This window comes from Suillus clintonianus, assembly GCF_016758775.1.
Source record: "Suillus clintonianus strain FC179 chromosome Unknown DEU56scaffold_19, whole genome shotgun sequence".
Classification (NCBI taxonomy): Eukaryota; Fungi; Basidiomycota; class Agaricomycetes; order Boletales; family Suillaceae; genus Suillus; species Suillus clintonianus.
In genome coordinates this window covers 413210-439646 of record NW_024539243.1, presented here as the reverse complement: position 1 = coordinate 439646, position 26437 = coordinate 413210, and the positions used below count along the sequence as shown (strand labels likewise).

Below are 26437 nucleotides of genomic sequence, written 5' to 3'. Positions count from 1 at the left end.
TTTGTGCCTGATTCAGAGTCACCTCGGCTAAACGTTTGTTCTTGTCTGTAACTGACAGTGACAAGCAGAGACAGGGCTCACAAGTACGGCGCGACCTACCGAAGGTTACTGAGTTTCTCACTGCGACTTTTTCTGACCAGGCGTTCTCCAGATCTACATAAACGCTCAACTCTCAGCTAACAGGTTGCGGGTGTGTGCGGTGATGTGCGTGTCCGCGGATAACGAAGCCGAGCCCTCGTCGGACTCGGACGGTCATTAAACAGGCGATCTGTTGAAATGGGTAATCCTAGGTAGTGCTTAAACTCAGCGGCCTGCAACGCCGGGCTCGAATTGACCCGCTGGATAGAGGTGGGTCACAGTTCATCCCCGGATCTACAAACTTAGTTGCTCATTGGCCACAGTTGGCTATCACCAGACACATTGCAACCCTATTTCAAACCGGTGCTCCTTAGTGAGCTATCCGCCAATAACAGTGCTCCTTTGGAGCTGAAGTCAGCCTCAAGCGTGAACTTGGAGACAGGAGCCTTGCGGGATGTGACTCATCTTCGATTTTCGGAGTCCAGTCCGACTATAAATAAGTCTATTGAATATGTCTTGAATACCAGCCGACCTGTTTGTATCCCCTCCTTGCACAAGTGTACAGTGGACTCCTGATGACTCACCACGAAGGAGACTCGGCCTCTCGCGTACTTGCGACTAAATGCGAACATCAAGTCCTAGAACCTGTCGATTCGCCTGCTGCAGCGCCAGTATCACTCGTACACGAAGAAACAGACAAAAATGCCACACTTCAGACTCAGGAAAGGGACGAAGAGGCTGTAAAAACCGTATCCCATACATCGACTGAAGTACTAGAATATGGGTCCTTCTATGTTAGTCTTTGCACATTCTATCATTTTTATGACACTTGTATGACACGCTTGCTAACAAAGACTAGGTTGATTTCGAAGATGGAGACAGGCGGAATCCAGTCAACTTCTCCCTTGTCAGGAAGTGGGTAATCACGATAAATGCCTGCGCCTTTACGGGTATTGTAGGTAGGTTTGCAGGTTGGTGGAAACGCACAACTTTATGTTTATCATCTCTTGCTTTTCCTAGCTGGCGCCGCGTCTTCATATACCATGGGTTATTCATCGATGACCAGAGACCTCAACTGTACATTATTCCAAGCATCTGTGGGATTGAGCGTGTACCCTTTAGGATTTGCACTCGCACCCCTGGTCACTTCGTCGTTCAGCGAGGAATTCGGCCGCTTTCCTTTTTACATAGTCTCGTCTTTCCTGTTTTTGTTGACCGAAGTGATGATAGCTTTGTGAGTTGTGTCATTCTGGAGCGTTTCTATTTGTCTATAAGGATTGCTCAGGGCGCCGAACATACAGATCGTCATCGTAGCTCGTGCTATCGGAGGATGCTTTGGCTCGACGGGTGCAACACTGGTGGCTGGGACTATCGCAGACATATGGTTGCCCCATCAGTGAGTTTTACCGTCTTTCTGGGGAATCGAGATCTTATAATTCTGAAGACGAGGATTCCCGATGTCCCTCTATGCCTTGGCGGTTATTGCATCTTCTGGTTTAGGTCCTATGATTGCGGGCTGGATTGAAGCCAAGCCATCCCTGGAATGGCGGTGGATACAATGGATACATGCTCTGTGCGGTGTGATTTGCTTCCACCTGGCTGTCCTCGTCCTCACTATTCTTTTAGCATAAGCGGGGTGTATTTTATCTCTGCGCTTGTAGTTATGAGAGAGACTCGCTCGACCGTTATCCTGGCTCAGATGGCCCGTCAAACGCGAAAGGATACCAGGGATGGCCGATATCGTGCAAGATCAGAAGAAAACAAGCCCTCCCTCAAGTCCATGATTGCGATTTCATGCACTCGTCCATTACGTAAGTGCATTCAAATTGCATCTAAGACATTTCCTAAATCAGTGCTAGGTCTCCTGTTCACCGAACCCACAGTTCAGAGCTTTAGTGTACGTCGTTCTCGCCGATCTTCACCGCAGACCTTCATAATCGATTCTTTATCCAGCTCTGGATTGGCTTTGTATGGGGAGTTCTCTACTATTTAATCGAGTAAGTGTCATCTGAAACTCGGCGAAATATTGATAGCAACCATGCTGCAGCTCGGTGTCGGGCGAATTCAAAGACGTATACGGGTTCGGGGTCGGAGAGACAGGGAGTGTTTTCACCACCATAGCGTAAGCCTGAATTTTTTCAATACAATGAGCAGTGTGTATAACTGCGAACGTCTCAGCATTGGAAGTCTTCTAGGTTACGTGGCTAATGCGTACCAAGAAAGACTATACAAGTCAGTGATCAAATATTTGGAGAGGAAGCTCAGACTGATCATAGGTTTAGAAAATATGTCCACCGCAAAGGCCAAGAAGCTCGTCTTTACATAGCTTGCGTATCATCTATAACCCTTCCTGCCGGAATGCTCCTCTTTGCGTGGACCGCCCGAGCAGATATCCCGTGGGTAGTTCCCCTGATCGGCCTTACGGTCAGCACCTTTCAGCCATCGATCTTTCCTATCACCACTGATGAACTGCCAGCTTTTCATGACCTCCGCTTTCGTTATATATCAAGTTGTATTCGTCTACTTGGCAGATTGGTGAGTGCCCCGTCCTCGTACCTGCATGGTTTGTTCGCCTGTTGATAAACAGCGAACTAGTTATGGGCCCTATGCATCCTCAGCACTGGCAGGTCAGAGCCTATGTCGTGAGTCCCTCCTCATTTCTGCATCAAGAACAGTATCCGATCAATGTGCCTCGCAGGAAACATACTGGCGGCTATCTTCCCGCTCATCACGACCCGAATGAACGACCTCTTGACGTACAAATGGGCGGGCACTGTCTTTGCGCTAATAGCGGCCATCATGATCCCCATACCATATGTGGGTGATTCGAACGCTCTTTTTTATGCATTTGCCCACGATTACACAGATTCTTTTCTTTTATGGGTCGAGAATACGACGGCGCAGCCCTGTCTCCCAGAAGATCCTGGAGATCGAGGAAGAACAAAAGAAATTAGACTTGGAAAAGTTGTAAGCATATACTCAAGCTACAGAGCTGTTGGCGAGAATGCTTGCCGCAGTTGGCTCGAAGAATGTTGCAGCACTCGATTTCACTTATGGCATTTGCATATTCGATATGATTTGACGCTACATTATATGGGTTTTTTTGATAATATATATATTATACACTGTTATGTTTCCCATCTTATCGAAGCGATGTGTTGATCTCGAGTCTTTTGCTTCCTGCTCACCTTGTTCAATGTTTTAAGAAATTCGGTGAACCTTTGACTACCTTTGGCGACACCTGAAATAGGGTTAGGGTTACACGTTACACCTTCGCTTCACGACCTCCATCCAGTGCCAACGTTGCGACCCGAAATTCACATTCTAGATCTATTCGAGAGCAGTACTCTGTCAAGATGTTGAGTTTAAACCACCATCGGACCAGCCACCGTATACATCCCAAAGCCACCGTCATTGCAATCGCTGGTCTCATCGTAATTGGTTCGGGTTGCCATCAGGAAGCCGCAATAAACGTCAATCGGCGGAAAAAAGTTGGAACAAAGTATTAACGACATTATGAGGGTTGATGATCATGATGAAAAATTACTTGAGATTGGATTTGAGATTGACTGTCGTGCACATTCGTGCCGTCAGCCATGTTCAGAAGAAGTTCTTCCAAGATTCACTGCCAGTTTAACAGGTGTTGATTGTCCCTCCGTTGGCAACTTCAACGTTATATGATCGGCGCGCACGCGACTTACATACTGTGCATCGAAATACTGTTGTCATGATTCATCGGTACCACTGGTGCTGCGTGTCTCGTGGTGCCTATGGATGAGACTCTCGATGTACCTTACACGCACCCAGTGGCATGCGGCACCCTGGCGCACCCGCCCGAGTCCTTTGCTCTCCCACAGCTCCAACTCCGAGTCTCCGAGTCATCCCGTAGCCCAGCCCTGTTAACACCCAACCGTCACTCTCCTGCCGCACCTCCCTAATGCAACCTCCTATATGGTCCCTGTTACCCTGTACCGTCCCTGCACAATGGTGCGCTACCCCTCGCTTTCCCAGGACCAACAGCCTCCATCATCCTTGCGTGCCGCACCCCATCCGCTGCTTCATCAACTATGATCCACCCTCTCACGACATGGTGCACCACGCTTCCTCACCCTGTTACACCCGGGGCTCAACATCCAACCCGCTAGTGGCCGCATCTATTTGCCACCCTGCGTCGGGTACACAGTACACGGTATATGCCGAGTCCCTATTCTCTCCTTAAGCTTTGCTCTCACTCCTTTCGCTACAATGACATAGCACTGTGTACACATGGTTCTAATTTTATTTATTTCTGATCACCGCCACCGCTGTTCATCAACACTGTCCTGACAGAATCGTGCCCGCTGCATCAAGACAGTTCACGACAAAACACATCGGGGACGACGTTTTGAGGACTTCTCGAGACCACCGAAGAAGGGGTTAGCAATCCTAGCTGAAAGGGAGAAACAGACGTGATACATCATGCCTCTGGACCAAATGCACTGATATGTCATGGTGAGTTCTAACCGAAGATAATAACATATGATATTGTGCACTGGTACTGCACCCCCATTGCAAAGCACAAACCATCCGAGGTTAGAAGGGCTCTTCAAGCTTCATCGATCCACTTTGCTGAGTACCAAAAGTATGAATACAGCCTTCATAACGATGGCATGAACAATAATGCGCATCAATACATGGAGGAAACGCACCTCAGGGAGATCGGTCACAGTTATTGGCCGCGGGAACAGAGCAGCTGCGCAATGACTCGATTCCATCGGCTTTCCCACTGGGATATGAGATTTAGGTAGTCCCCTGTTGAAAATACGTATGAATGTACCCGTTTGTTCCATGGCGCAGACTTGTCATTGTACGCATAGCTGTCCATGGATCGTGAATGTTTGATCCTGTCTACATCAGGCATCGTCAGGGCAGTACTGAGAAGTAGCACAGGAATGGACGGGAGTTTTTCCAAATCAACAATGGGTAGACGTGTATCGTCGTGGTCTACCAAGCGTAGAGCAAGCCTGGTTTCCTCACATTCATTCCTAATGACGAATTTGTCAGATGTGAGTTGAATCTGAGGTTGGTCAGCCTTCCAAAACCATCGGGGATGATACCAGCTATCATACTTATCTCCGAAATTGGTTTAGACATATGCCCGTTCTACAGTGTCAGTGAGGCGTGCATTGCTACCACGGACGAATTGCTCGCCGTAAGGAGGAGCCGAGGGTCATTGCAACCTGCCTTTCTGCTCAAACGGCCGGTTTCCTTCCTTCAGGAATTAAACACCATTTAAAACTGGCTGATTGGATGACACAGATAACACCATACCGTAAGCATTTCACTGATCTGAGGGGCCAACACAAATTCTCCTTTTACTTGACTGTGCAAACAACGATCCTTCAAAATTTTATCAATCCTATCGAGCTCGGGACTCGGAGGCAGCACTACTTCATTATTAGCTTGGAACGTAAGGGTCTGGTACAAGGCAAATGTGTCACATACTCGTCTCTGCCATGCCATGGAATGGCTGATGGCTGCGTACCTTCCAAGGTATTGCCTTAGAGTTCATCTATCACGCTGTCCCCATCGCTAGGCAGTGGACCGAGTGTGACAATGACCTGCATGAAAATAAGGAGTTAAGTGGTAGATACCAAAGCCATGCAAACTAAGCGCAGTACATCTGAGTTTTTTGTGGCGTCCCGATGTCAGCGTACGGATACTGAGGGTTTTGCTCGTAGCCTTGGATGCGGTCATCAGCGGTGACACATACCGGTATGGGACTGAGGCTGATAAGTATAGGCAATCATACAACCAACCGCTCATGGAGTCAGCTGAGAGCGCGGGCGATATCCGAGTCGATATGAAATCGCACAAACACCCCGGGCTCAGGCCGGAAGAAACGTTTTCGTCCAAACTTCCGTCTTGGAACATTGTATGGAAGGAACGCTGGCGGAATGTAAATTCATTGCAAAATGCAGTCACATGCGCTCCACGAATAACAGGATCGGAATGTCAAATACGACACGTCTAACGTTAACGATCATGACCATTTGAACGGGTTTGTGCCAAATCCTCGCCCCACTGCTTGACCTCCGAATGACGCAAACGAGGCAAACTGGAATCGAAAAACGGCTGAAGATCCAGCGCATGCGTCGTTTCGTATTCGCGAGCTATGCACGCACATGAATACAACATAATACAAAATGATGACGCAGCAGACGTACCTTGCAGCGCCATCTCCAGTCTATCAAGGTCTACAGACGCATCAGGGTAGATCAAGGATGTGGAACCAGGAAGGCAAAGACAGACCTTTGACGAACTTCGCTTCGTCCGTTTCTCCCTCCTCGTATTCCTGCGCAAAGTGTTAGCTTTAAATCGAGCCAATTTGAGCGATGCAGGACTTACGTTCCAGAGAGCTTCGATTCTCAACGCTGCTGGAGAACTGTGGAGCATATCATGCACGAAATTGTGCATCGCTTCCTGTAGAATCCAGGGTATTTTCGTGTCAGAGGTGCGAGGTGGGTATGGTGTGGGTGACTAACCGCTTCCAGGCGCTGTTTCTCCTGTTTGGAAATTCCTTCGTGAGGGGTAATGTCGCCCACTGCCATGTTATTGTCAGTGCTGATATCTACGCCATCCAAAAATAATAAGAGAAGAGAAGTAAGTCTTGGGACTTACCTTGCGCTTCAGCAAGATCATGCACGACAGCCATCATAACGCATCTTCAAGCATCACATAAGTACTTCATTGCACAACTCATCTACGATGGGAGCAACGCACTTGGAAACATCGAGCGTACTGTCAGACGTACACATAGCCAGTAGAGCCATGCGGTACATGTGGTCTGATATACTATCGGGACCGTGAGTGGGTGAGTGATGCCATGCCAAGAGAGGGTATGCATCGCTAACCTCTCTGCATTTGGGATCTACAAAATCGAGTCGTATGAGTGATTCAGCGGTATTTTTGGAGGGAAGGAATATGTTCCTTGTTATCCAGCCATCCTGTGCGCTTTTGGGTCTACTCGAAAGTGTGAGTTGTAGGGGCTGTACGTTGCGGAATGTAGATATGTACCTTTAATTTTTCTAGCACGTGGAAGAACGCAAGCCTGTCGATGGACGCGTCACCGGTTGATACATACAAAGGCGGAAACACGCGTTTAGCAGGAGGGGCGATCTCAGACTCGTCCATGTGCACAAAGTGTAACGCGACAGCCTTCGACAGGATCAAAAGGCACTCCGGAGTCCGCTTACGGGGTAACGGGAAGCTAAACGGATCTCCGACTTCCGACTTCCGATGATAAGATATGATACAATTTCAAAATTAAAGATGAACATGAGGGCGCCTACGAAACCTTGCCAGAAGACACGGCCGCTGCTCTGCGCCGTTTGCTACCCCTCCGAATTTCCATCAGATCTGCTTCTATATCTGCTTCTTTGCTAGGGCCTAGCATTGCTATGCTTTTGCCTAGGCCGCCGACGCCGACCATGCTTGAGTGAAGGCCAGCGCCTTTGGTCCGACGCCTGGAGCCATTGGCGCCGGCGTTACCACCTGCACCAGAAGACGGATTAGTGAGGGTGACGGCTGTGAGGGGGAAAGGGAAAGGTGAAGGCAGTTCGTCGACGGAGAGGGAGTGGGGGTTGGTAAAAGGACCAGTCGTAATAGGCGTATTGCTTCCAAGCGAACCATTGACAAGGTTCTCTCCTCGAAGAGCGAGGGGTGTTGGAGGAGGAGAAGTGCCGACTTTGTTTCGCAGTTTCCGAGTGATATGGGACCGAGACTGAGCGTCTAGTGTTGCGTCTGATTGATGTAGTGAATGAAAACAGGAAGGTATTGAGATGTGAAAGAGTGACGTACCGTTTACTGTTCCCTCGCCTTCTTTTTCTTCTCTTGCACGCCGTCTACGTTCTTCAATACCTTCGAGGAGTCTTTCTCGTATACGATCACGGCCCTTGCGCCATTCTTCCTCGACTCTTTCACGTTCTTCCTCGTATGCGGTCTGTATTGATTCTAAGCTATGCTTTTCTTCGAATGCGTGCTGGGCAAGCAAGGCGGAGCGCTCAAGGGAAGTTGGGTACAAGCGGAGATTATAGAGAGGATGAGTTTCTGGACGGGATGCAAGCTGCATGGCGGCGCTGTGAAGTGCAGAGATATTTTCAGTGAAGTGTCGTCCTCTAACACGAAGTTGAGCGGAGATGAGAAAAGTGATGGGGAGTGACATACTCGTCTCTGCGTTCTATCATCTCTTTGCCTACTTTGCTTGATATATCCCTTCTCTTTTTCTCTCGTTTTGGATCGTCTTTGTTTTCAAGGTCAGTATGTACTACATAAAGGGCAAGAAATAAAGCCGTACCCTGCATACGGGATGGACCAGCAGTTGGGTGAGGGTTATGATAATGAGGATTAGGACCCTGAGGGGGCTGCATATTTGAATAAGAGATTGTCATGGGCAAGTTGTCTGGCTGGATAACGTCCGTGCGCGCCTTGTGAGTTGATGCATATGGCAGGGCAAACATTCCTGGCTGTGGTGGCATCGTACCCAGATTTATTTTCCGAGTCTTTGGTTTTCAGCGGTGAACCGAGGAAAGAGCGAACTCGGCAAAGTTGCACTGTTTGACTGTGAGGACCAGAACGAATTCCTGAAAGTGGTTCTCAGGCCGGGAGGAGGTTAGTTTTGGGTTGCCAGAAAAGGAAATTCATTGTAGCCGATCAATGGAGGTCACGCGCCCCGAGCCATCCACTTGGTGGCCATGCTTGTTTCCTTACAATCATGTTCATTTTTCTATGTAATTCAAAGTCTTCATAGAAACTTTCTTGCGGTGTTGGCTTCTGCCAGGGAGTATGCGCAGTACTAGTCCTTTCGATGCGCAGGAATGGTCTTATGCTAAGTGCTTCCAAAGCGTTCCCACTCTGTCACATCAGCTTACTCTGCCATCATCCGTGGACTAAGCAGTTTTGGACGGAAATGGTATGCTACAGTAGCCTCATGCACTAACAAGTACCAGCATTACTATTACAGCTTATCCGTTACCTTATGGGTTAGCTGGAATAGTGCTCACCGAGGATGCCGCTCGCGTTGCGTATCCCAAATTGACCTCGGGGATTGGTTGCTAAGAATATCAATATGTCAGCCTATGATTAACATGTGCGTCACATCGGTCTTCCTATCCTTGTCAGCTTGGACCGTGGACACCTTCTCGATGAGCCCTATATAAGTTGATATCAGGAGAATAATATCTCTCAAGCCCTCAAACCACTTCCAAACATGAGTTTCTGCAAGCACTGCATCCAAGGTGCGTTTATATCCTATCGATGATCGTGATCAACACCGAATATTGATCACTGATTATGAATAGGCGTACGACACGAGGGTGAGCCCCTGGGTAAGAACTTTTCCGATTTGCTACGTTGCACTTTCTCATCAGTGTCGTCACCAGGCAAAACCGAGACCATCGCCGGTGTCACTTGCTATATCGCCACACCTACTGTCGACTATCCCAAGGACAAAGTCGTCCTATTCCTGCCGGACGTCTTCGGTATCGAACTTATCAATGCCAAGGTATGTCATTCGTACATGATTCCTCCCACTTTTACTGAAAATGCATTCACGCAGCTTCTCGCTGATGACTTTGCGAAAAATGGCTTCAAGGTTTGAATCCAAAGCACATGGTATGCACGCATGCGGGACTGATGGCATCGTACAGGTCGTTGCACCCGACTACCTCAACGGCGATGCCCTTGCCGCTGATGCCATGAATGTCAGTTCCGCCCGATTTCCTCTGCATCGCAGGCTCTGATCCCGTGTTCACTCACAGTCCGGCACGTTTGATTTGATGGGATGGCTCTCTAAGCATGGCGCCGATCAGACCCGCCCTCCCCTCGAGAAGGTCATTGCCGCACTCAAAGCGGAAGGCGTCACCAAGTTTGGCGCAACTGGCTACTGCTTTGGCGGTATGTTCTTCCATTCAACTGTATCTTCCTCTACTTGACGGTGCCTGTCAGGTCGTTACACTTTTGATCTTGCGTTTGACAACATCATCCAATGCGCCGTCGTTGCCCACCCTTCGCTCTTGAAGAACCCTGCCGACCTCGAGGTAACACGTCGTCCTCCTTGGCAATTCTCCCCTCTGAACCTACTCTTCTAGACGTACTTTGCCAAATCGAAGGCGCCTCTCCTGATCAACTCCTGCGAAGTCGATCAGATGTTCCCTGCTGAAGCCCAAGCAAAGGCCGATGAGATTTTCGGAGATGGGAAGTTCGCCCCAGGGTACAAGCGCGAGTATTTCCCTGGTTGCACGCACGGGTTTGCTGTACGTGGGGATATCAAAAACCCACTGATCAAAGCTGGGAAGGAGGGCTCATTCAAGGCTACCGTGGACTTCTTCCTGGCGCATTTGTGAGCAGTATACCTGTCGCCGCAATGTAATAGGGTTTGGTACGATTCAATCCAAATTCAATATTCAATCTCGAATGCCAAAACTAAGCTTGACGTAAGCATGATGCAATCACAGCCACGTCGCTAGCCGTGCGAGCATGCCAGCAATGTTGAAGCGTATGCATCTCCATGTGGGCGCGTCACATCGATGACATAGTGTTCGCCTTTTCGATGAGCCTTATATAAGGTATCCTTTGTCCAATTACTCTCAGCCATCTTTAATCACACCCAAATATGAGTTTCTGCAAAGACTGCATCCAAGGTACCGCTTTATATCATCATGATCAACATGAGTACTGATTGCAAACAGGCGTACGTCACGAGGGTGAGCCTCAAGGTAACTAGTTTTTCAATTCGCCACGTCGCGCTGTCTCAGCATCTTCGCCAGGAACGTTGGAGACTATCGGTGGTGTTAGTTGCTACGTCGCCACCCCTACTGTCGACTATGCCAAGGACAAAGTCATCCTATACCTGCCGGACGTCTTCGGTATCGAACTCGTCAATGCCAAGGTATGCTCGTTTGCACCACCATGATGACATTTAGACTAAAATGAATGCAGCTCATCGTTGATGACTTTGCAAACAACAGTTTCAAGGTTTACCCAACGCGCACCGTATACACAGGGGGCTGATCAAATAATGCAATACAGGTCATCGCGGTCGACTACTTCAACGGCGATAGTCTTCCCGCTGATGCAATGAATGTTAGTTTTCACCAATTTCCTTTGCATCACGAGCTCTGATCACGTGTCCGGTCACAGTCCGACACATTTGACCTCAAGAAATGGGTCGCCAACCATGGTGCCGAGCAGACCCGCCCTCCTCTCGATAAGGTCATCGCCGCGCTCAAAGAGGAAGGTGTCACCAAGTTCGGGGTCACTGGATACTGCTTCGGCGGTACGTCCCCCCATTCAACCTTCAACTACTACTTTTTCCTAACGGTACATGTTAGGTCGCTATGCCTTTGACCTCGCATTCGAGAACGTCATCCAGTGCACCGTCGTCTCCCACCCCTCGGCCTTGAAGATTCCTGAAGACCTCGAGGTAACGCATATTGTCACCATAGCGTTCTCCCCTCTGAACTCACTCTTTCTAGACGTACTTTTCCAAATCACAGGCGCCTCTCCTGATCAACTCCTGCGAAATCGATCAGATGTTCCCCGCCGGAGCCCAAGCAAAGGCTGATGAAATTTTTGGCGACGAGAAATTCGCTCCAGGATACAAGCGCGAGTATTTCCCAGGTTGCAAGCATGGGTTTGCTGTACGTGGGGATATGACAGACCCACTAGCCAAAGCTGGGAAGGAGGGCTCGTTCAAAGCTAGCGTGGAGTTCTTCCTGGAGCATCTGTGAGCAGTGTTGTCAGTGTTATGGTGTCTGTGTATGGATGGTACGATCCAATTCAAATTCAATATGAATCAATCTCAAATGGAATACTAAGATTAATTGTCGTATGACATGCCGCAGTTGTAGCCACGTCGTTAGCCATGCCAGCAGTATCAAAGCGTATGCATTTCCATGTGTGCGTGTCATGCAGGTGAAATAGTGCTCATCTTGAGTGCCATATCCCACTTCGATGTCAGGGTTTGAATGCTGAGAATACATCACCCTCCTTCTGCGTCATCAGTTTCTTTTATCAGCTTGGACACCTTTGTGATGAGCTGTACATGACAGAACATTTACTCTCGACCCTCTTCTAACCACACCCAAGTATGAGTTTCTGCAAGGACTGCATCCAAGGTGCGTTGTACTATATCATCACGGTCCACATTGAGCACTGATAGCGAACAGGCGTACGTCACGAGGGTAAGCCTTCAGGTAAGCATTTTTCAATTCACCACGTCGCATCGTTCATCAGGGTCTTTCGCTAGGAACACTCGAGACCATCGCCGGTGTCGCTTGCTACGTCGCCACCCCCACCATTGAGTATTCCAAGGAAAAAGTCATCCTTCTCCTACCGGACGCCTTCGGTATCGAGCTCGTCAATGCCCAGGTGCCCCCCATCCTTGTGACATGATACCCCACTTTACTAAAACGTGCACCACAACAGCTCCTCGCTGATGACTTTGCCAAAAATGGCTTCAAGGTTCGCGCTAAGCATAGTATGTATTAGTCCACGGATACGATATTGATATTATGATATAGGTCGTTGCGATCGACTACTTCAACGGCGATGGTCTTCCCGCTGATAGAGTCTTGAACGTCAGTTTACTTTTGATCGATGCCTTCATCAATTATTGCAAGCTCTGACCCATGTTCGTGTCCATCTTTCTAGGATAAAGCCTTCGACTTCAGAGGATGGCTTGCCACACATGGCACTGAGGTCACCCGTCCGCCACTCGACAAGGTCATCGCTGCGCTCAAAGAGGAAGGCGTCACCAAGTTCGGAGCTACCGGTTACTGCTTCGGCGGTATGGTTCCATTCCGTCATCTCTTCTTCTTGACTAAACATACAGCACAGGTCGTTACACTTTTGACCTTGCATTCGACAACATCATCCAATGCGCCGTCGTCTCTCACCCCTCGCTTTTGGATCTCCCGGACGACCTCGAGGTAACCCACATTATTATCATAGCATTCTCCCGCTGAATATGTTGTTCTAGACATACTTTGCCAAAGCAACAGCACCTCTCCTGATCAATTCATGCGAGAACGATAGGTTGTTCCCGGCTGAAGCCCAAGCAAAGGCCGATGAGATTTTTGGGGATGGGAAGTTTGCTCCAGGGTACAGGCGTGAGTACTTTCCTGGATGCACGCATGGGTTTGCCGTCCGTGGAGATTTGAGCGACCCACTGGTCAAGGCTGGGAAAGAGGGATCGTTCATGGCTAGCGCAGAGTTCTTCCTGGAGCACTTGTGAGCTGCATGTTCGAAATGTTGCAGGAGGTAAGATTCAATATCAAATACGACGATAACGAAGAATATACAAGCACATTTTGCTGCTGGTAAATTTTTATGGAAAGCCTCATCTTTAGGCCTCAGTGGTGGAAGAGCCTGAGCGAGGTGTGCGCAAACACCATCTCATGCTCATCTGCAGCCTTGATACACTCTGCGTCCATCACACTTCCACTAGGCGCAGCAAGGTACCTCACCCCGCTCTTCCTAGCCCGATGCACGTTATCCGCAAATGGGAAAAACGCGTCACTCGAACACGCAACCCCATCCAACTTCACCGCCCACTCCTTCTTCTCCGACTCACTCAGCGGCGCCGGTACCTCCTCAAATTGCCCCTCCCATTGGGCACGCTCGCAGCCCCCGAGTACCTCCCCACTCACAAAGAGGTCAATCGCGTTTGCTTTCTCCGCACGCTTGACGCCTTTTTTGAATGGGAGCGCGAGGACGCGCGGGTGGTGTCGCAACCACCAGTTGTCCGCTTTGGATCCTGCGAGCCGCGTGCAGTGGATGCGCGACTGCTGTCCGGCGCCCAGACCGATGATAGCGCCGTTCTTGGCGTACGAGACGCTGTTAGACTGCGTGTACTTAACTGCAAGGGTCGCGACGATGAGGTCGGTCAGCGCTTGAGCGGGGACCTAGGGGAACAGTCATGACTATGAGATAGGTAGAGAGTAAGGACGAACGTCTTTGTTCTTGGTGACGAGGTTTTCGAAGAGCTTGGCGTCGATTTTGATGTCGTTACGGCGCTGCTGGAGGCTGACGCCGTATACTTGGCGCGTCTCGACATCTGAGGGCTTGTATGACGGATCCATCTTTTTTTGGTGGCGTTAGCAAACGCGGTAGAGCTGGGTAATCGAGCTAATGTACCTCTAGAACGCAGTACTTCCCTGCCTTTTTCTTTTTAAGGACTTCCAGCGCCTCAGGGCTGTAGCCTGGTGCAATGATGCCGTCTGAAACCTCTCTGGAGATGATGCGTGCTGTGGCAAGGTCACATGGCGCAGAGAGTGCGATGAAGTCTCCAAAGGACGACATACGGTCGGCACCTAAAACAAGGCATTTTAGTTGCATACGGAGTGCAGCTCATCAAGTGACACACCTCGAGCGCGGGCGTACGCGCATGCCAGAGGCGTCAGGGGCTCTTTGAGATCTTCGACGCCGTACACATGCTTCTCGGTTTCGTCAAGTTCCAAACCCACAGCTGCACCAGCAGGGGACACGTGTTTGAAAGAAGCGGCGGCAGGGAGGTTCAAAGCCTCTTGGAGTTCCTTCACGAGTGCGTAAGAATTGAGGGCATCCAGCAAATTGATGTAGCCTGGGGACCCGCTGAGGACTATACCATCCAAAGTCAACAAAAAACCTATCGAATAAAACAAGGAATCGTACCCTTGAATGGCAATTCGCCATCAGCTACGAAAGTCTGTGCTGGTTTTTGGTGGGGGTTGGCGCCGTACCTAAGCACCATGCGCTGGACAGGTCCGCTCTCGGGCGTCGACGCATACTGCTCGCGGAAATACCCACTGATCGCATCATCATACTTTGCAGTCATCTCAAATGCCTTGAGTGCAAGCCTGTTGCGGAGCGTCTTCCCGACATCGCCCTGGCCTTGCTGGAACGCCTGCAAGAACGCGCGATAGTCAGTAGGGTCCGAGAGGACAGAGACGCGTTCGTGGTTCTTGGCGGCTGCGCGCAGCAAGGTGACGCCGCCGATGTCGATCTCTTCGACGGCATCTGCGAGGGTGCAGCTCGGTTTAGAGATGGTTGATGTGAAAGGGTAGAGGTTGCAGACGACGATAGAGATGGGGGAGATGTTTCGTTCCTTGAGATCTTGCTCGTCCGACGGGATAGAGCGGGCGAGGATGCCTCATTGCGCCACGTAGGTCAAACGTTTAACACTTTGTTTACAAGGTAAATATCTTACCGCCATGGACGGCAGGATGAAGCGTCTTCACCCTACCTCCGAGCATCTCGGGTGCCTTGGTGATGTCAGAAACATCCCTACGAGGCCCCAGCTCAACGAATAAAAGTGAACAAAGCGGGCAGCACTCACTCTATGGGTATTCCAGCCTCCCTGATATTCTTCGCGGTACCTCCCGAACCAAGCAGACGAACTCCAGCACCGTGAAGTCCCTGCGCAAGATCAAGGAGATCGGTCTTGTCATAGACTGATAACAGAGCTTTTGTGGCCATTAATTGACATCTAAGTGAATGTATATTTTATCGTACCAATAGGTTGGGACATCGCGATGGTGGTATAACTTTAAGATCTCGAGCCTCACTGACTTTGATTCAATTGATGATCAATCAAAAAATATGTTATAAAGGCTTATCTTACCTTATCATATCTCTGATAAGTCCACCTTCCATAGATTAGATTAGATTATCGATACCCACGGTAGTTCGCGGAGATTGAAGTGTTTGCGGCACCAAATTGGCACCAAATGCCACCAAGCGGTTAACCTTGCTTCAGAGTCAGTATGAACAGGATCCAGTCGTTACCCTCAAGGCTTCTTCGTTACATCAGCCCTACCCTTACACCCCACAGCGCCCACGCTAGGCTACACATTAAATTGGTATCTCGAAGACCTTTGCAAACACCTTGTCTTTCTTTTGGAACCATCCGGTCAAATTCGTCCTTGCACCCGTCCAAGCCGTTGGCAAAGTCTTCGGTTTCACATTCGCCTGTGTCTTCGGAGCAGATCAAGGACGATTCTCCGATACAAGAGGCTCGCTTAGGCATCGTTTTTACCTGTACAGCGGAAGCATGCTCTCATCGTTCTTCGCACACCTTCACGAAGCGTGCATACGAACGTGGTATCGTCATCGTCCAATGCCCTGGGTGCAAAAATAGGTGCGGGCTCATTGATTTTGTTGCTGCCGAATCTCACATACTGTATTTCCCTGTCAGGCATCTCATAGCGGATAATCTCGGTTGGTTCAAGGATAGCACGGAGGATGGAAAACTCAGAAATATTGAGGATCTCCTCAGCGCTCGCGGCGAAAGCGTCCAAAGAGGTTCCTTGGATGCTAACGGCGTGGTAGAATTTGCTGCTGATCTTGAAGCTGGTAGAAAGTAGATGGGAACACTCCGAGTCGGTGTGTCACTTTGCATGCATGAATAATTTCATATATATCATACCAATAGCTAGGAGTCATCGCGATAGGAATCCAGATTGATAAAAAAGTATTTTAGATCATCTCAAATAGCCTACAAGCCTACTGCAGTCCGCCTTTCATAAATACAACAAGCAATCCCCACAAACCCACAGTAGTACATTATTAGAAACACAAATAACAATAGAAAGTGCCCCACTACCGTCCCGCTCCCTGCGAAGGCTTTCCGACAGCCATCTGCATCTGCATCTGCATCTGCTGCTGCTGCATCCCCGCCGGTGCCTGCCCATTCACCTGGGCCTGATTCGGCATCCCCCGCCCAACACCCCACGGATAGGCTTGCTGCAGTCGTCCAGGCATGGCATAGCCCACAGGAGGATACCCATACATCTGGTACGGTGACATCATCATCGCATGCTGCTGCTGTTGTTGCTGTTGTTGTTGTTGTTGTTGCTGCTGCTCCTGCCCAGGCGGCCTGAACTGCATAGGTGCAAAGTTGTACTGCTGCGCCATGCCCGGATGCTGTGCAGCTTGTGTAGTTTGGGTGGGGAGAGGATTGGGGTTGGGCATGGGCGAGCTTCTGGGCTGATTTTGGAGCATAGGAGAGCCTCTGGCTTGGTTCTGGAGCATGGGGCTGTTTCGAGCTGTGAGATGTCCAGGCATGGGACTCCGTGTTTGTGAATTTTGTGGAGTCATACGTCCGGCTTGTACATGGGCTTGTGGCTGGGTTTGAGCTTGAGCTTGAGCTTGCGCGTGAGCCTGAGCCTGAGCCTGAGCCTGAACTTGATGGGCTTGTGAAAGCGCCTGTGCGTGGACTTGTGCGTGGTGAGCTTGAAGTTGAGCCTGCTGAGCTTGAGCCTGCTGAGCCTGCGCGTGAGCTTGAAGTTGAGCCTGCTGAGCTTGAGCCTGAGCCTGAGCCTGAGCCTGAGCCTGCTGAGCCTGAGCCTGCTGAGCCTGAGCTTGAGCCTGCTGAGCCTGAGCTTGAGCCTGAGCCTGCTGAGCTTGAGCCTGCGGATGAGCCAACCGATTTTGCTGCATTTGCAGCAGGTGAAGTTGATATATCTGCCCTGGAGTGGGATGTTGCACTTGGGTATGCTGCTGCATCATTTGCTGACCAGTGGCCAGCTGCGTTGCGCCAGCCTGTTGCCCGGCTTGTGCAGGGGGAGGCGTCGGCTGAGATTGATAACCCACTTGGGAGGTTGCAGCTTTGGGCTGGGAACCTTGCGCTGCCATTGGGAAGAAGTGATGAGAGGCGGTTGGAGGACGGTGTATTGTTGGGGGGAGCTGTGAGCCAGCTGCGAGAGGCGAGGAGTGCGGCGCTTGCGATGATGGAGGGCGCGGTGACTGCGTGTACCTGTGCGCAGGTGACTGTACAGACGGGAGCGGCGAGGGCGCGCTTACACGGGGTGAGGGAGAGGCAGCGATCCGTGGCTGTGATTGAAGCTGGTTCACCGCGGGATGTGGGCCAGGGGTAGCTGAAGAGCGTGAAACCTCGGGAGTGTTTTGGAAAGTCTGCGGCGCATCGGCTTTCTTCTTTGCTGGCTTAGGTTTCTGGTCAGCAACTGGCTGGGGAACTAATGTTGGCGCCGGTGCGGGCGCGGCTGAGACGGGAGTAGGTTGTGGTTGAACGAGCTGAGGTTGTGGGGTTGGCACGGGGGCTGGTATTTGACCTTGTGTTTGATTTTGGACTTGGACTTGGGAGATTGCTTGACCTTGAGCCTGAATTTGTGCTTGGGTCGGGGCGGCTGCTGGAGCCTATAATTTGGCTGTAAGATAAGGCTGACTTTACAATCCAACTGCTATACGAACTTCTTTGACACGGCGGATTGTATCCAATATCCGAAAACTAAGTGAAGGTGAGCAGAAAGAAGTTGCTTTTGGGACAACACGAAGTACCTTGGGGCGTGAGACTGATTTTGTCTATGGTTCATAAATTGCATGATCTTGGCCCGACGAGTCTTGTCGGACTCATCTTCCTCGGGTGAAATGGCTGCTGCTTTGCGCTTCAAGGAGACGGGTACACTTGGGGTAGAAACTCTGAGGGTATGATTCACGATACGGGTTAAATGTGGGTCTGGGTCAAGACATAGGGGAGGTGCTGTGTGTAGCTACAACAATGAAGATAAGATACAGCAGAAAAGGTTGTGAACATCACATACTAGTAATTGTGCTTCAAGCTCAAGGACTTCCATATCTGTGAATTTGTTACCTGAGCGTTGGTGCATGAGACATAGATTCGCCCAGAGCGTTTCGTCATTTGGGTGTAGAGCAACACGGCTCCGCTCAGGTTTCTCGAGAGGCAAATCCTTTGCTTTCTTTGGGCGGTAGTCTAGTAGCTCTACGAGCATGCAACCTAACAAAAACATTGAAGAAAGACCTTGTACGGATGAATGACAACTCACCATCATAGAATGGCACGCGTGCGGAGTCGAAGAGTTCAAGGTAGTCGACCGGGATGCGGTGCGCTCGGACGTCATCAAGTATTGACTATTGACATGTTAGCACACACCCCGCATCTCAAATTCAGCAACGCACAGCGATGGGATTATTGTACAGGAACTTTGGTCCGTTGTTGAGCGTCCAGTAGTCCGGATAGAGATGAACTGAGAAAGATGGTGCAGCGTCTTCGTATGAGTCTAGTAGCTGTTCCGCCGAGCGTGTAATGTTGTAACAAGACATTGGGCAGAGGCTACTTCACGCGCTCGTCTTAATGGCTTCAATACAAGCTGATGACCTTAAAGTAGTCCGTTCAAGCACATTTACGTAATCGTCCACAATGCGTTAAGCACTCGTGGGAATTTCCACAATTGTCGTACAATGGAGAATCAACTGAAGGAGGTCCGTGTGTGTTTTGCAGGCCACTAAATCAAAGCGTTTACATTGTTTGCAGCTCATCCCATTCTTAAGGGATAAGAATCTACAGGTCCGACAGATCGCCCTGTCAAATCTGCTAGGGCAAACACCGGAAGGATCACCACATAGGAATATTTTTTATCATGGCCTCGGAGGAGCAGGCTTGCAGAAACCTAAGGAAACGGATATAATCCGTGATCTCAAGCTTTTATGCCGGGATCAACTCGTATGTATACTTATTCCAATTGTGATCAAGCGATGATGGTCACAGGCCGTTGCGCACGATGCTTTCCGTGCATTGGTTAATCTCTCCGATTCACCGCTGCTAGTGCCATTTTTGTCAGAACCAGCCTTTCTCACCTTCTTGGTATCTTACATCTTGGTTCGTGCTTTATGTCACATAATCTCCCAACGTCTTATCTCTTCGCAGAATGCAGACTCCATACTTGCAGATCTTGCATCCATGCTGCTTTCCAATCTAACCGCTTCATCGTCACCATGCGCAGCCCTTTTAGCCTTGAAAGTACCCATCATTCACACACCATCCTCACCAACCCCCCTTTTCCCAACCCAATCCCGCTCTGGAACTTGTTCTGCGCCAGTACCTTATCCATCAGGAGAACCGCAGGATATCCTCATTTTGCCGCTCCTTATCGATGCATTTGTAGAAGGCGCATCAGTAGATCCTTCCGGAGATAGATCTTCCCGAAAACGAAAAGGAGAGCTGCACTTTCTAGCCTCTGTCTTCGCCAATATCAGCACGGTCAGCTTTCTCAGAATCAGTTCCGTCTTGACACTAAAACTACAAACGACTAGTCTCCGGCTGGTCGCACGTTCTTCGTCACTTTACGACCGACAGATCCGTTGAATCCCAATAGTACCAACGAATACCCTCTCGCCAAAATAGTCGCGTTCACTGAACATAAAGACACAATACGACGTGGTGGGGTTGCATCGACATTGAAGTACGACATTTTCCTTGCCTTGACATTGAGTAAATCCAATACCTCAATCACAGGAACTGTGCTTTCCATTCACAAGCTCACCGCGCAATACTATCTCCTGACACCGAAGTTGTTGTCGTTCCTCCATCGACGTTGTCTGCCCCAGGTATCGACGCACTGCCTTACATTTTGCTACCTTTAGCAGGCCCAGAGGAACTTGATCTAGAGGTACGATTGCAGTGGTCAACAGTCCAAGCCTGCTGATGTTGTAACTTCCAGGACCAAGAAAAATTGCCATCTGCACTTCAGTTCCTTCCATCCACGAAGAAACGGGAAGCGGATTCTGTCTTGCGCTTGACGCATGTTGAAACACTGCTTCTTCTATGCACCACGCGATGGGCCCGAGACTACCTCAGGGAACATGGGGTGTATGAGATTGTCAGAGGAGCACACATGGAGGAGACCGTCGACAAGGTCTGTTTCTGCATACGAGTTGTCCTCTGAACCGAGTTTCTTAAAGACCGTTCAGGTATCTGAGCACATCGAGCGCCTCGTCCAGCTTCTGAAGGGCGAAGAAGGCGTGGAAATAGCCGATGGGACCGATGTGGTGCGTGTTGGAGGTCAAGAAGAAGAAGATGATGACGATGAAGATAACAAAATCGAAGAAGTATAGTCGTCAATTAATTCTCTGATTGAGATTTTGTCACAATTAAATAATTGCATGCGCAAGCTTAGGCGGGACTGTTCTTTTCATGCGACCAAGAAGTACTGCTTGCAACGAAGCACATCTGTGGTGGTGGTGTACCGTTGCACTGTAAGTTGTCTCCTCTTGATTGTATTGATCATTACACAAAAGCTCGGTCAGACAGCTTCTACTAGCTGGCAGTCAACCAATTGGAAGGGTGATTGGGGTCCGAAAGCAACTCCAATATTAGCTTACGCTTTTGAAGAGTTCTATGGCTCGGCGACGAGACCGTCCACGGCGATGAACAAATAACTTTGATTACCGATGAGGTGAATTTGACATCTGTTCACAGTTCGGATCCAGAGTCATGGTACGCCTCTTACCACGCTGTCTCGTCAGACTTCTTGCACTCCTCCATTGCGCCGACTTTAAATGTCGGCGCAAAACCAACAGAGCCCCTTGTCCGGCCATACTGACCTCTGGAATTTTTATTCTCAGTACATACTTTGGGATGATGCAAAGAGTTGATCAGGCGTTTTTTTTCTTACCTAGCCTCGTGAGGTAAACGATGCCTAGAAACGCTGGGTGTGTGATTGGCTGTCGAGAAGTGAGTGTTTATTTTTAATATGCACAACTGGCACGCATATACACGCAACCATTCCTAGTTCCGAACGCTGGTCTGGACCCCCTTCTTCGACGAGACAGTACTAGCTATAACAGCTGGTATCCCGAAGATGTAAAGCGCATCGCGCCTTTATGTAAGGCCCTTTTTCCTTCAAGTTGAACGAATGCATGACAAGGGATGTGGTATGCGAAACATTTATTTTCCTGAACTTTGATTTATTTGCCCTTCAGCCGTCAACTGTAGGGATACTGGCACCGAACGACTCCCCAATGTATCAGCTGACGATCACATCAACATCGCGTGATTCTTTCGGCTCTGCCTAGGCCCTCAGTCACAGAAGGGTCGTGGCCCTAGATGTGTAACACCGCTTCTCTGCTCGTAAGTTTTTTTACGCATTCTATTCAGTCGCCGGGATTATTCAAACGTTCTTTATCCTTTCTCAATGAAAGTGGCAGTGGCTAAGTACGTACAAATCAAATTGCGCGCTGTACCTACAGACAGGCTTGGGCCTGTTTGCCAATAATATTTTCAATTATTGCGAGACAAACTTCATCTACTCACACACGATTTCGTTGTTCTAGATTTCCTCGCAGCTAACAACCACAGGGCAGAGGCAGGCTCCGACATTCAGGGAGCGCCCAAAGGTGATTCACATTCACTCCTCGGGGTCACCCCTCAGATTGTGATCGAAGACTGCAATCACCCCCAACGGTATCTCGATAGCCGGATCAAATCAAGCTCGCGGCTTTTGATCTTGCATCATCTTGATGCATGCTAATGGCCAAGACCTTGCAGCGCAAACCTACATATACCGATGTTACTGCTTGCTCTAGTCAATCTCGTTGATACTAGTACTGTTGGGTAACTTTCTCACCTTCATCCCTGGCAGTAACGTACCCCGTCTAGGTTCTTCGACAAGATCCCGAGGAGGTTTGAAATCGGGAGCCTTAAATGATTCCATGAGGCGGTGCCAAGGTATCGGGGGAATCGTGCGGGGAATCGGAATTCTGGGAGCCATTCCGCAAGAGACGCGAGACTGCGCACACATAAGACCCCAAAAGCTCAAAAGGACGGATTATTAATAGACGGACTCCTTGGGGCAATATTGAGGAGGTCCCTGGATTTGAATTGAAGGACACCGTGGCCTGTCCTTACCCGGATCAGAAGGCTGGCACTAACACTTGTACAACACCCCATCAATGTTCCAGTAATTCACCCAACGGACTCTACCGCGTGCACTCAGCGATGCGACAGGGTGCTGTCTCTTTCCAAATATATCGAATGCATGCACTGCACATCGATATGGAACACGCACTTTGATCAAGTTTTACATCGTTCTGTTACCAGATCACCAGTTGTGTTGTTCCGGTCTGTCGCTGGTCCCCTTCGCCACTGTCTTCCTTCTTGGGTGCGGGCTGGCGGCTCCGCGACCCGCATATGGGGTCTGTGGAACGTCAGATGCATCCGAGAAAAGGGTAACGATCATCAATGATTATCACCCACGAATTTGGAACAGTTCTGCGAAGCCCTCATGATGAAACCCAATGGGTCCTGGAAGACAACCTTGGAACACTCGAGTGATCCGTCACCGTCCTCAGGGAACTCAACAGACTCCGCGACGCCGCTCTGCCCAACGGCCCGGCGTCATCTGCGTCATCCAACTTCACTATGTCCCCAGATCATATGACGCCTGTTATCGAGACATCAGACATGGCTCCATCATCCAACGCAACAGCTCCCTGCGTATATCTTCTCATAAAACATACCCATGGGGCATTACTCCACCATCTAATGCTGCGGATCCGACACCCTGGCCGGTCCAATGGACAGCACCGCCGCAGCATGGGAATAATATATAAAACACCGAGGAGTAGTCTGCTGACGGCGCAATCATTGTGACCATCCCCGTGCCTGCATCCTTTATCCCTATCAGTGACCGTTTAATACTCACTCACAACCGTTCTCGGGTCGGGTGTTTGGTATTTGATAATTATATTCACTGGTCGTTGATATTTTCCGCTGCAGTCCCCCTGCGTATTTAGCGAATTTATGGCATCCAATGCATGTGCCAGCCCAACCTTCTGCACCAGGGCGGCGGCTAATCTATCACGTTTGATGAGCTCCAAGTTTATCGCGTGGACAGTGGTCATAGCAAAAGTATGTCACGACATCGAATAGTGGAGCGAAGAATCCCTTCTGCCATGAGAGAAACAGTCCGCGTATCTAAAAAAACTTCTGGTGCAACCCTGCAATTCTTCTGTGTCCAGCGAGCAGTGTTCCCGTTCGCGAAGGTCGTCGTCATATAATTAAGGACTTCTGACACAAACGGGGTAAAGTTGACCCAGCGCGTCTTCTACGTAACGTCAAGTGAGTATCGGCTGTACCGTATTATGACCACGTTTTATTCATTTTTGCACGAGGCACTCATGATAAGTGCTAAATATTAATCTTTTTGTTCCCCACTAAGCTACACGGTAATCTGCTATTGGTCCGGGAAAAAAATGGAATAAGATAATCATAAAACGAAGCATTGCAAGGTAGCGGATTCAAAAGAATCACGACCTTGAAGGTCAGTCAGGCTTGCGAACTAAAAGTCTGCGAAAGTCGCAACTCTGCCACTTCATTCCCACTGTCTGGGAGGTAGAGGTGCCAATAGGTGCCAATGAAGCACTGCTGGTGAAATCGCCTCTGCCATGTGACCCCTGGTATTTCAATGAAACAGGTTGTAGTCAGGCGAAACCTTACCGTCTGAGGTCGTATCATGGTCGGTTAGAGAGGCACCGATAGGTACAAAACGTGGACCACAGACTGAGATGTCGAAAGAAAGATTCCTTCGCTTCGACCGATTAACCTAACTAAACGCCGTGATGCGAATTACTAAGAAGTACGTTGAGAAATGAGATTGGCGAATCTGTAACCTTATCATCGTACAGATACTGCAAAGTGGAGCCGTACCAACCCTGACGTATACCGAGAGAGCCCCTCAAACCCGGGAAAACTATCGTAACGTCATTTATTGAAAGGTCCAGCCGTTGATGAAAATAGGAAGGAAGACCGGTGAGAAGCAGACTGCACTGATTAGAGCATCGCGGGTCCAACTTCACCCTCTCCGTATATGATCACCCAGGTCGCGATCTTGTGACCCATAAGAATCGTCATCGTCACTTCCCCCGCTGGACGCAATCACAGAATCTTCCATGGTGTTGTGAGATCCTGGGTCCTTGCTATTGCCCCCGCGAGACCGTTCCCCTCGTGCCCGCTTTTTCAACTGAAACAAAACATGATAAGAAGAATCAGATGGTTTATGTTGACGTACAAGTTTAGCATACACGAGGCCACATGCGTTGCACAAGGTTCGAGGGCCTAAACCATAATATAAGCTCGAAGTGTGTGGCGTACAAAATGAGACAGCGCTAACCTAAGGGGCCACGCCTCCACTCAGGGGTCGAGGTTGCGTTGCAACCAAGGCAAGTCTGCCCTTCCTGAGCATGTTCCTCGGCCTTCTGAGTACAGAAAAGGAAGCATCAACATTTAGTATATTACCCCATGACAGACGGTTCACCTGCCGCTTTATGGCCGGAGTATCCTTGTCACTGCCGCCAGTAGACGGCCTCGTGTCAGGGTTTGATTGCGCAACTGCTGATTGCAACATTTGTCTTCCGTAGTTCGCGGACTGGATCATGCGTTCCATAGTTTCAGGCGGTGGGAGCCGCGCAGCAAAACCCGCGGACGCCAGGGATTTTGTCCCCTCGAGTATCATACCGTAGGACTCTACCATCTGTCGACAAATCAGATATTGACCACAAAGGGAGGACTGTTAGGCGTGCCTTTACAAAATCTAGACTAGGATTGATAATTGGACTTGGAGCCAAGACTGGTGACTCCTTGTCCCGCCTCTTGCTCTTTTGAACGGGCGATGCATGAGCTGACCCAGGGGCGGGGGGATAACGTTCCTCTGGGCGGCGATTCTCAAGTGGTGGATTGGATGGACCGGCAGTATACGATCGTGCCTCTGCAGGGGTGGTCTGAGAGACTGACTCCGGGCGGGCTGTATTGGCGGCGTACGTCACGTCTGCCGTGATGGATGTGGGCTGGAAGGTCCCGAATTGAGGGGACCAGCTTTCAGGCTGCCATTGAGGCTGCGACTGAGGAAGAGTATATGATGGAGCGGGCGCATAAGACGCCTGTTGGGTATATGAAGATGATGCCGCGAAATTTGGCTGGTGATGTTGCGAATGAAACTGAGTAATGGGGGAGCGTATCGGCCGGGGAGGAGCCTGAGGAGGAGGTGCCGACACGTAAGCCTGCGTAGGATATGTTTGATACTCATAAGAGGTTGTCGATCCTCCTTGTGGATTAGAATATATATATCGTTGATTTTCTGCGGACATTCTGAAAGTTGTTGGAAGGGACGAGGAGTCGCCGATGTTCTTAAAGCTGGGAACTGGCAGAAGAGAATGCGAAAGAGGTAATTCTCCGACACTGTTGCGATTAGAGTGCGTGTCAGGAGCCTCGAGGCTATATCCCCGAAATGAAAGATAGATCGTCAGAAGTCAATCAATGACAAGTTGGAGTGAATGAATATGTAGGTGGGGGAGCGAAATCGCGGTACCGCACCAAGGAGCGAGCCATTCTAGACACGGAGTCGAACAAAGATCATCACCCGAAGTGATACATGGCTGTCCGCATCCGTTGCTCAATCGCGGATAGGTCGAAAATGGCCTCACAAGTTTTGATCAGAAACGCACGTTTTGCCGGAAGTGTATAGACAAAGCTTGTTCGTCAAGATGTGATGGATCTGGTTTACGTGAACAAACGTGATGATCAGCCTCG

At 49.7% G+C, this 26437-nt stretch overlaps 11 protein-coding genes across 11 annotated transcripts; 6 read left to right on the top strand and 5 right to left on the bottom strand.

Annotated features, from left to right (window-relative positions):
* Positions 1-653: 653 nt before the first annotated feature.
* Positions 654-3049, top strand: DEU56DRAFT_910525 (major facilitator superfamily domain-containing protein; the record flags this gene model as incomplete). Its single annotated transcript, XM_041357182.1, has 15 exons — positions 654-872; positions 938-1037; positions 1099-1312; positions 1364-1474; positions 1523-1651; positions 1705-1889; positions 1938-1975; positions 2032-2075; positions 2126-2200; positions 2257-2310; positions 2361-2502; positions 2555-2613; positions 2674-2720; positions 2777-2895; positions 2945-3049. The coding sequence occupies 15 exons, from the start codon at positions 654-656 to the stop codon at positions 3047-3049; spliced, it is 1641 nt and encodes a 546-aa protein (XP_041210885.1).
* Positions 3050-5976: 2927 nt separating this feature from the next.
* DEU56DRAFT_790520 (HD domain-containing protein) lies at positions 5977-7294 on the bottom strand. The gene is made up of 10 exons (XM_041352608.1): positions 7135-7294; positions 7050-7080; positions 6972-6990; positions 6841-6912; positions 6739-6782; positions 6603-6661; positions 6466-6540; positions 6370-6412; positions 6285-6314; positions 5977-6230 (listed from the first exon to the last, which is right to left on the bottom strand). Exons 1-10 carry the CDS (start codon positions 7249-7251, stop codon positions 6094-6096), a joined length of 627 nt encoding a protein of 208 aa, XP_041210884.1. The 5' UTR covers positions 7252-7294; the 3' UTR covers positions 5977-6093.
* A 59-nt stretch (positions 7295-7353) lies between these two features.
* On the bottom strand, positions 7354-8708 carry DEU56DRAFT_790509 (uncharacterized protein). Its single transcript, XM_041352607.1, has 5 exons — positions 8544-8708; positions 8414-8480; positions 8284-8359; positions 7918-8234; positions 7354-7860 (listed from the first exon to the last, which is right to left on the bottom strand). Exons 1-5 carry the CDS (start codon positions 8592-8594, stop codon positions 7406-7408), a joined length of 966 nt encoding a protein of 321 aa, XP_041210883.1. The 5' UTR covers positions 8595-8708; the 3' UTR covers positions 7354-7405.
* A 504-nt stretch (positions 8709-9212) lies between these two features.
* DEU56DRAFT_790508 (dienelactone hydrolase) lies at positions 9213-10683 on the top strand. Its single transcript, XM_041352606.1, has 8 exons — positions 9213-9353; positions 9417-9443; positions 9498-9619; positions 9674-9709; positions 9765-9818; positions 9876-10011; positions 10063-10154; positions 10206-10683. The coding sequence occupies exons 1-8, from the start codon at positions 9326-9328 to the stop codon at positions 10458-10460; spliced, it is 750 nt and encodes a 249-aa protein (XP_041210882.1). The 5' UTR covers positions 9213-9325; the 3' UTR covers positions 10461-10683.
* Positions 10684-10729: 46 nt separating this feature from the next.
* DEU56DRAFT_870365 (dienelactone hydrolase) lies at positions 10730-11846 on the top strand (the record flags this gene model as incomplete). The annotated part of the gene is made up of 8 exons (XM_041355624.1): positions 10730-10757; positions 10806-10832; positions 10884-11005; positions 11056-11091; positions 11146-11199; positions 11257-11392; positions 11448-11539; positions 11592-11846. The coding sequence occupies 8 exons, from the start codon at positions 10730-10732 to the stop codon at positions 11844-11846; spliced, it is 750 nt and encodes a 249-aa protein (XP_041210881.1).
* A 309-nt stretch (positions 11847-12155) lies between these two features.
* Positions 12156-13351, top strand: DEU56DRAFT_883982 (dienelactone hydrolase; the record flags this gene model as incomplete). The annotated part of the gene is made up of 8 exons (XM_041356152.1): positions 12156-12233; positions 12285-12311; positions 12365-12486; positions 12544-12579; positions 12639-12695; positions 12769-12904; positions 12955-13046; positions 13097-13351. Exons 1-8 carry the CDS (start codon positions 12206-12208, stop codon positions 13349-13351), a joined length of 753 nt encoding a protein of 250 aa, XP_041210880.1. The 5' UTR covers positions 12156-12205.
* On the bottom strand, positions 12997-15656 carry DEU56DRAFT_790499 (AICARFT IMPCHase bienzyme). The gene is made up of 9 exons (XM_041352605.1): positions 15610-15656; positions 15434-15560; positions 15305-15381; positions 14770-15246; positions 14483-14716; positions 14254-14429; positions 14070-14198; positions 13097-14021; positions 12997-13046 (listed from the first exon to the last, which is right to left on the bottom strand). The coding sequence occupies exons 1-8, from the start codon at positions 15623-15625 to the stop codon at positions 13470-13472; spliced, it is 1788 nt and encodes a 595-aa protein (XP_041210879.1). The 5' UTR covers positions 15626-15656; the 3' UTR covers positions 12997-13046; positions 13097-13469.
* On the top strand, positions 15630-16460 carry DEU56DRAFT_870363 (DNL zinc finger-domain-containing protein; the record flags this gene model as incomplete). The annotated part of the gene is made up of 3 exons (XM_041355623.1): positions 15630-15632; positions 16110-16234; positions 16292-16460. The coding sequence occupies 3 exons, from the start codon at positions 15630-15632 to the stop codon at positions 16458-16460; spliced, it is 297 nt and encodes a 98-aa protein (XP_041210878.1).
* Positions 16461-16577: 117 nt separating this feature from the next.
* Positions 16578-19238, bottom strand: DEU56DRAFT_210225 (Spt20 family-domain-containing protein). The gene is made up of 6 exons (XM_041345083.1): positions 19033-19238; positions 18900-18984; positions 18657-18850; positions 18394-18605; positions 18307-18343; positions 16578-18252 (listed from the first exon to the last, which is right to left on the bottom strand). Exons 1-6 carry the CDS (start codon positions 19174-19176, stop codon positions 16696-16698), a joined length of 2229 nt encoding a protein of 742 aa, XP_041210877.1. The 5' UTR covers positions 19177-19238; the 3' UTR covers positions 16578-16695.
* Positions 19239-19299: 61 nt separating this feature from the next.
* On the top strand, positions 19300-21306 carry DEU56DRAFT_790490 (uncharacterized protein). Its single transcript, XM_041352604.1, has 9 exons — positions 19300-19335; positions 19388-19576; positions 19622-19732; positions 19781-20113; positions 20167-20315; positions 20369-20522; positions 20574-20768; positions 20824-21108; positions 21160-21306. The coding sequence occupies exons 1-8, from the start codon at positions 19315-19317 to the stop codon at positions 20965-20967; spliced, it is 1296 nt and encodes a 431-aa protein (XP_041210876.1). The 5' UTR covers positions 19300-19314; the 3' UTR covers positions 20968-21108; positions 21160-21306.
* A 3398-nt stretch (positions 21307-24704) lies between these two features.
* Positions 24705-25995, bottom strand: DEU56DRAFT_910517 (uncharacterized protein; the record flags this gene model as incomplete). Its single annotated transcript, XM_041357181.1, has 5 exons — positions 24705-24872; positions 24921-24967; positions 25023-25107; positions 25167-25382; positions 25438-25995. The coding sequence occupies 5 exons, from the start codon at positions 25993-25995 to the stop codon at positions 24705-24707; spliced, it is 1074 nt and encodes a 357-aa protein (XP_041210875.1).
* Between the last annotated feature and the right edge of the window lie 442 nt (positions 25996-26437).